Source organism: Rhincodon typus, chromosome 41 (assembly GCF_021869965.1).
Source record: "Rhincodon typus isolate 14 chromosome 41, sRhiTyp1.1, whole genome shotgun sequence".
In the NCBI taxonomy this organism is placed as follows: domain Eukaryota; kingdom Metazoa; phylum Chordata; class Chondrichthyes; order Orectolobiformes; family Rhincodontidae; genus Rhincodon; species Rhincodon typus.
The window spans coordinates 703,804-712,496 of NC_063372.1; the positions used below are offsets into that span (position 1 = coordinate 703,804).

At 42.4% G+C, this 8,693-nt stretch overlaps 1 protein-coding gene across 3 annotated transcripts in view; it reads left to right on the forward strand.

Moving 5' to 3' along the window:
- Positions 1-3,233: 3,233 nt before the first annotated feature.
- The window catches only part of LOC109924443 (tumor necrosis factor receptor superfamily member 14-like), a 42,751-nt gene continuing 37,291 nt past the window's right edge, over positions 3,234-8,693 (forward strand). For 2 of the 3 annotated variants that reach the window (XM_048618883.1, XM_048618885.1), the window contains exons 1-2: positions 3,234-3,519; positions 8,112-8,205. In XM_048618883.1, the coding sequence (XP_048474840.1) occupies positions 3,481-3,519; positions 8,112-8,205 (133 nt within the window). In that variant the 5' untranslated portion in view covers positions 3,234-3,480. The remainder of the gene's footprint in view (positions 3,520-8,111; positions 8,206-8,693) is intronic. The other variant, XM_048618884.1, reaches the window with a different exon arrangement.

The following is an 8,693-nucleotide window of genomic DNA, read 5'->3' on the forward strand; positions in this document are numbered from 1 at the left end:
GTCATTTAGACTCAAAACTTTAGCCTGCTCTCTCGCCATAAATGCTGCCTGATCTGCTGAGATCTCCAGCATTAGTTGTTTTCAGTACAGATTCCAGCATCTGCAGTAATGTGCTCCTCCACGAATGTTCAGTTGGTCAGTAGCCACAGTGAGAGTTTACCCTTGAGTCCTTGCTTCTGTGGCAGCTGCCATGATCCTTCATTCTCCAGCAGTCCAGGCTGCCTTAGGTCTTCATTCCACACAAGTGAAACACTGAGAGACAAAGGAAGACACAAACTGTGCCTTATTGTCACTCCAATCCACACGTCTCAAACCTAATATGAAACCACCTGAAAAATTGTTAAAATGGAAGAAAGTATTAGGAATTGTTTTGATCTCGGACCAGACCACCAACTTTATCTTATGATCCAGACGAGATCACCAGTTCTGTTATGATTTGCTTTTGGATCAATAACTGTTTATTTTTAAACTTGATGAAAGGTGAAATCCAAAGGATTTGATCTGATTTGATTTATTATTGTCACATGTACAGTGAAAAGTATTGTTTTGCTAACCAGACAAACCATGCCTTACATGAGTACGTCAGGGTAATAGAACAGAATCCAGAATATAGTGTTACAGCTACAGAGAAAGTACAGAGAAAGATCAATGATTCTTTAGCTTTATATGTCATACAACAGTGTACTTTACAAATACAACATTAAAACAGTAATACATATATGACATTCTTCTAAAGTCCAGAATTAACATCTGGTTAACATGTGGTAAACATGAGGAGTAGACTATGATCAAATACCTCATACTGCACATCAAATACAAAATACAATCAAGACAGATGCCATGAATTTCTCAACAACTTCTCCCAGACACAAATGACAGTGGGTCATCAAATCTCATTCAACTTCACTAAAGATTACAATTCTTCACTTTTGCTGATCTGGCCTTGAAACCCTCTTTCAAGAAGTGGTTTGCCTTGGACTGTCTCAATGACCACTTCAGTTCTAGTCAATCACCCTCCTAACCTGGGTCCACATTTCCTAGACTCCAGAAACGGCCCTCTGGTATTTCTTCACCTGCACAACTTGAGCTTTTCACCCACTAGCTTCACCAGCCTAGACCTTTACTTGTGCTTTACTCTGAGCTCGAATCTTGCACAGCTGCATTAAGTAAATATTGATTATAGGCTTTTCAAGCACCACTTTCAACTACACTAATTTACTAGTAGCCCACCACTCCTTGTGAGCCACCACAATTCCCAGGACATTTCCTGAGCCCTGACTTCAACACCTAACTGCCTAATAACTCCTGGAACTTGGCCTGAGTTCTAACAGCACAGAAGTATCCAACTGCTCTTGGGAATTATTGTGAACCATTCGGTTTCCTACACTTCCAACTTCTCTCTCTGCAATTCACTGACTGCCAGTCCCTGCTTTTTGAACTGCTGTCCAGTGACTCTCATCTGCCCTGAGTAACCTATTGAAAACCTTGCAATGAACACCTCCCCAAGTCAACTTGATGTCCCATATCCTGGGAATGGGCTTCTTTGGAATCTATTTATCTCCTGCAGTGAATGAGGAAACTGCTCAGACTGTTTACGCATACAATGCCTATGCACAGACACCCTGCTATGAGAAAGCAGCAGCACTGGCCAGCATTCTCCTCTCTATAGAGCTCTCTGATTTTGGCAGCTGGATGTTTGGAGTGGGGATATTCTGATGACAGGGCTGGGGTGTTGCCTGCTCCTACAGCCTTGCCAGCAACACCCACTGCTTTCCAGCCAAGTGTCCCTTGTTTTTTTGCTTCCCTCCAGTTCATCATCTCGAGGTTAACAACTTGCATGTCAACCACAGCCTGAGTTGCTGAAAGGACAAACTGTGCATGTGCAGAAAAAGCTGAAGCTAACTCCAAGGACATACATCATTGAGACTGAAACAGATAAGCAAGTGGGAAAGAACAGAATTCATGTTTGACCTACACCTGAACTGGAAAAGCAGTAAAGGTCATCCTCACCAGGAACAACATGACTAACTAGTAAAATAACATCAATAGCTTCACCAACATGCACTGGAACATCAAGTAGGTCTCCAACACCACAGGTACACCATCATCTGTGCAGTGTACCAACTCACCTCACCATTGAGAGCGATGAATGTCATGTCAACATGACAGAGGCACAACATCTGATCACTGTAGTGTTACTGTGAACAATGTTTTTCTGAGAAAAGAAACTATTGAAGGCTCTTAAAGTGTTCAACTGCTCAATCGTCTTTACTATAGTAAAGAAAATTAATGATTGGAACAGTTATTGGTATGGAAACGTTTTTAAAACAAACAAGTATATTACATTGTATTCATAAAGAGCTAAGAACTAATTATCATGTGGATGTACATCAATATTGAACAATGTTTCCCTCATGAAGAACTGTAAGAAACACACTCAATGAAGTTCCAGCATTTTCAGCCTAAAAGTGTGATTTCAAGTTTGTGGGAAGGAATTTGGCAGCCTATCAGTGGGCTCCGGAGTAACTGGCTGTCCTGTATTTAAGGGATTGTCCCTTGTTTTGAATGCCTGTCCCTTAACAGGCAACTTTATTCCCATATCTCTGGAACAGTCTGTCAGAAAAATTAACCTGGGAGTCTCCTTTTGTATTTGTCTTTTTTTTCTCTGAGACCAAACAACCTTCATGGCATAAAAGTGCCAGGCAATGACCATCACCAATAAGGAACAATCTAAACATCAATGGTGTTACCATTATTGAATCCATGCTAGCAACTTCCTTGGGGTTACCACTGACCAGTAGTTCAATTAAACTCGCCATAACAATACAGTAGTTGTAAGAGCAGGTTAGAGACTGGGCTCAGAGATAGTAAGAACTGCAGATGCTGGAGTCAGAGATAACACAATAGAACTGGAGGAACACAGCAGGTCAGGCAGCATCAGAGGAACAGGGAAATTGCTGTTTCAGGTCGGAACCCTTCTTCAGAAATGGGGGAGGGGGAAGGGAGCTCAGAAACCAATAGAGAGAGGAGGGATGGGGCTGGGGGAGGTAGGTGGGATGGTGATAGGTGAGTGCAGGTAGGGAGTGGTGGGGATTGGTCAGTGAGGGGGGATAAGCGGATAGGTGGAAAAGAAGTGGACATGCAGTGTCAGGTTAAGGAGGCGGGGATGAGAAGGAGGGTTAGTCATAGGATGAGGCCAGGGGTGGGGAGATTTTGAAACTGCCGACCTGCATCCACCTATCACCATCCCACCTACCTTCCCCAGCCCCACCCCTCCCCCCTATTTTTTTCAGACCTCTCTTCCCCCCCCCCCCCATTTCTGAAGAAGGGTTCCGATCCGAAAAATCAATTTTGTTGCTCCTCTAACCTGCTGTGTTGTTTGCTAACATTGACGTTCGTGCGTGCGCGCGCAGATTTCAACGTGTTTCAGGCCTTGGAGATGCCGCACTTCCTAATTTTGAAAATACAGTCGCAAAGAACATGAGGAAAATGCCCCTTTCGTGGATTCTCGTTGTCACGGTTTGTGGTTTTTCTCGCAATTCAATAAGAGCGATTCCTTTCTGTAACTTCATAGATCGATCCCATAATAATCACTGCCTTCTGGCTGGTTTGGACTGAAGTGGGGGCTAAATTTAAAAAAAATTCTATTAGCCTCGAAAGGTTCTGGTAGGATTGGAACTGCCACAGGAACAGTGAAGCTTTTATCCCGTTCACACCGATTCAGTGCTTCTAAACTAACGTTATACGCGAAAAAACTTCTCATTTCAAAGTTTAACAGTGTTTTTTTCTGTGTGGCTTGATGCCAGTAATAACAATTTACAGTCTCAATCTGTTTAAGATCATTGATTTTATTCTCTTATAACTTTCATAATTCGGTTAGTAGTAGGTAAAGTCAGGTCGGTTACTTACAACTTTTTTCTCTTATAATTTGTAAGGTTTTTTTGTGGTTTATAGTTTCAAAGGGCTGTGTTCTGTAGTAAGAAGGAGTAGGAAAGAAAGGCCCTCGAAGTTATTATTTAATATTGAGCATCTTCCAAAACGCTTAATTTAAAACCAAGTAAAGGCAGGAGAGCTCAAAACTGTGGTGTGCTCCTCCTCCTCTGGGAACAACATGTGTGCACGGAGCATTCGAAATAAAGCAAATGAATTAGTCACCCAAATAGATATAAACAACGGGGATGGTTGAGACTGTGGAGACATGGCTGTAGGATGACCAGGAATGGGAACTGAACGTTAGGAAGGGCAAAAGGAAAAGGTGGTGGAGTTGCCTTACTTTGTGTTTACATCCTCTTTAACAATATTGTAATGATATTAGTTCAGACAATGTAGAATCTGTGTAGGTAGAATTGAGAAATACCAAGGTTGGAGAGGTGGGTGGGGGAAACACTAGTGGGAGTGGTCTATGGACAACCAAACTGTAGTGGTGACGTTGTGAATGGTATTAAAGAGGAAATCAGAGATGCATGTAGTAAAGGAGCACTTTTTTATTATGGGTGACTTTAATCTGCATTATAGATTGGTCAAGTCAAATTAATCACCATACTGTAGAGGTTTTCTGGACCTAAAATTGAGGAACCAACTAGAAAACAGACCATCTTAGATGGGTATTGTATAACAAAAAAGGTGTAATGTCTTTGTGAGAGGCCCTTAATTACTTGTGAGCAGCCGTGATATGATAGAGTTCTTCATCAAAATGGAGAGTGAGGTAGTTGATTCTGAGACTGGGGTCCTGAATCTTTAAGGGAAACTGCAATGCTATGAGGTGTGAGTTGGCTATGATGGATTGTGAAATGTTACTGAAAGGAATGACAGTGGATGGGCAAACGGCAAACATTCAAAGAGCAAATGGGTGAACAGCAAAAATTATTTAATCCTGTCTTGTGCAAGAGTGCAAAGAGACTACTGGTCAAACCATGGTTTATGAGTGAAATTAGAGATAGCATTAGATGTATAAAAGAGGTATCCAAATTGGAATAAAAAATAGATTTGAGGAACAAAAACAAAGTTGCTGGAAATGCTCAGCAGGTCTGGCAGCATCTGTGAAGGAGAAAACAGTTAGTGTTTCGGGTCTGGTGACCCTTCATCAGAACTGATGGTGGCTGGGAAAATGTCGGTTTATGTGCAGAACATAGGGAGTTGGGTGGAGTAGAGAGTAAATGATAGAGCCCACAGTGAGAGAAAGACAGTTGGACAGACAAAGGAGTTCTAATGATCAGGCTGGGTGGGTGAATAGTTGTTAATGGGGACTGTTAGTGACTATGTGATAAGGCCTGGTGTGTGGGGTTGGGGGCTGGGACATGGGAGAGTTTAGGCCCTAAAATTATTGAACTCTATATTGAGTCCCAAGGGCTGTAGGGTCCCCAAGAGGAAAATGAGGTGGTGTTCCTCCAGGTTGTGTTGGGCTTCACTGGAACACTGCAGCAAGCCAGAGACAGAAATGTTGGCCAGGGAACAGGGTGGTGTGTTAAAGTAGATTTGAGGCTCGGGAACAATGTAGGAGTTGGCAAAGGAGGACCAAGGGATTAGTTAAGAAAGGGAAAATCGTCTGAGTAAGCTCATGGGGAACATAAGAACTGACTTGTAAAAGTTGAGGTGTGTGAGGAGAAAAAAAAATTGAAAAGTAATTTAGATCCCTTTATGGTCAAATGGGGATATTTATAATGGGGAACAAAGATGCACAACAAACTAAATTGATACTTTGCTCTGCCTTCACAAAGGAGGGTACAATAACGTACCAGAAATTATGGGGAATACTGGGTTTAGTGAAGGGCAGGAACTGGAGCAAATCCGTATTAGTGGAGAAATTGATGGAATTGAAAGCTGATAAATCCCCAGATTATCCCCATGATAATCTACATCCCAGAGTTCTTAAGAGACCCTAGAAATAGTGGATGCATTGGTGGTCATCTTCCAAGATTCTTTAGACTCTGGAACAGTTCCTACACTTTTGGGGGGTAGTTAATGTAACCCTACTATCTTAAAAAGGGGAGGTTGAGGGAAAACCAGGGAATTATAGACCAACGAGTCTGAAATCTGTAGTGATGAAGGTGCTAGAGTCCATTATCAAGGATTTTTATAGCAGAGCACTTAGTGGTAGAATCAGACACAACCAGCATAGATTTACAAAAGGGAACTCATGCTTGACAAATTTATTGGAATGCTTCAAGGATATAACTACCAGAGTTGATTGGGGGAACCAGTGGATGTGGTTTATTTGGACTTTCAGAAGACTTTCAACAAAGTCTTTCCCACATCAGAGATTAATGTGTAAAATTAGTGTGTATGGAATTGGGGGGGGGGGGGGAAATTGGTTAGCAGACAGGAAAAGAGTAGGAATAAATCGTCTTTTTCTGAATGGCAGGTGGTGACCAGTGGGATGTTGCATCAATAATAGGACCCCAGCTCTTTGCAATATATTAATAATTTAGACGAGGGAACTCAATGAAATATCTCAATTTGATAGCACAAAGCTGGGTGGAAAGGTGAGCAATGAGGAGGATGCAAAGATGTTGCATTGTGACTTGGACAGGCTAAGTAAGTGATCAAATGCCTGTAGATGGAGTATAATGTGGATAAATGTGAGGTTATCCACTTTGGTAACAAATGGGAAGGCAAATTATTGTTTGGCTGCAAATTGAGTGGGGGAAATGTTTAACGAGACCTGAGAGTCCTTGTGCACCAGTCACAGTCATACATCATGGGAACAGATCCTTTGGTCCAACTAGTCCACACTAACCATGTTCCCAAATTAGACTAGTCACACTTGCCTGTGTTTGGCCCATATCCTGCCAAACCTTTCCTATTTGTGGATCTGTCAGTTTGTCTTTTAAATGTAACTGTACCTGCATCGACCACTTCCTCTGGCAGTTCATTCCACACATGTACCACCCTTCTTTTTTTTTTTTAAAAAAAAATCTTACCCCTCATGTCCTTTTCAAAATTTTCTTTTCTCCTTAAAAATAGCCCCCTAGTCTTGAACCCCTGCCCACCCATCCTGGTAAACGATCCTTGCTATTCACCTTATCTATGCCCTTCATGATTTTTATAAACCTCTATAAGGTCGCCCCTCAATCTCCCATGTTCTATGGGGTGGGAAAAAAAACATCCCAGCCTATCCAGCCGCCTCTTTATAACCCAAGCCCTCCAGTCCCAGCAACATCTTGATAAATCTTTTCTGAACCCTCTCCAATTTTTAGTAATAGCCTCCCTATGGCAGGATGTCACTGAAAGTAAGCATGCAGGTGCAGCAGGCAGTAAAGAAAGCAAACTGTGTATGTTGGCCTTCATGTTGAGAGGATTTGAGTACAGGGACATGGATGCCTTGCTGTAATTATACAGGGCATTGGTGAGAACACAACTGGAAGTTGATTCCTGGGATGGCAGGACTGATGTATGAGGAGAGATTGACTCAATTAGGACTGTATTCACTGGAGTTTAGTAGAATGAGGGGGGAATCTCATAGAAACTTTTAAAATGCTAACAGGACTAGACAGGTTAGATACAGGAAGGATGATCTTGATAGTGGGAAACTGCACAACCAGGATTCATAGCTTAGGGATAAGAGGTAAGCCTTCTTGGACTGATGAGAAATTTCTTCGCCCAAGAGTGTGTTGTGCCTGTGGAATTCACTGCCACAAAGTGGCAGAGGCCAAAACATTGTTTTCAAGGAGATAAGTATAGCTTTTGTGGCTAAAGGGATCAAGGGATATGGAGAGGAGGGAGGTACTAGGGTGTTGAGCTCAATGATCATCCATAATCATATGAATGGTGGAGCAAACTCAAGGAGTCGATTGGCCTAATCCTGTTCCTACATTCTATGTTTATATTATTCTTGGAAAATAAAAGAAATGTCAGCTGCATACTTTACAATCTGTGTGCTCCCTGTCTCATTAATGTAGGGAGTGAGGGGGAGAGTGGGATTAGACTTGGTGGGATAGTAATGGTTATGAATAATTGGGTGGGGAGTGGCATATTATGGGATTGTCTCTCAGCACTGTTTGTGACCCTGGGCTGTGCAATGCCACCCCACTATATGATCATGCTGCACTTGTAATTTTAGCACGAATATCTGGCTGAAATGTTCATCAGTTGCTTTTAATTAACCTGTACAGGTTGCAAGGTATGTAATGTGCTCCAGCCATCACAATCGGTGTGGTGAAAAGGAGTATGAACATCAGGGCATCTGCTGTCCAATGTGTAAGCCTGGTAAGTTTGTTCTTGAATCTCTCATGTTTAGTGAGGGGTGAGATTGGCCTTTCTGAGCTCTATGGCATTTGTTTATCATCACAGGCAGTCATTTATGTCGGATTATTTTCTGTTGAATTGGCTGGGAGTGTTGGCTTTGCATTCACAGGTGGTAATGATTCCTTACAGCCTCTCTGTGAGGGAAGCTGCTGGTGGAGGTGGTACTGGTGGTTTGTTGTTTTGAAAGAAAGCTGCTTGAGCCGCCTCTTCCTGGCTGTCTCACCAGTCTCGCTCAGTGGCTCCTCTTGTTGACTGGAAGGCCTTTTAATGATGAGCCAATTTGGTCATGATTAGGCATCTGCTGTTTTTGTGCTAATGTTAATAGGAGAATTATATGGAGGCTTTATTTCATTTGGCTCTTGTGTGAATGGACTCCTGGCTCAGCTCTGGGTAGAACACCTGTTTGGGAAGCCTCAAGTTGGGCATTCTGATGACATGTCCTGCCTACA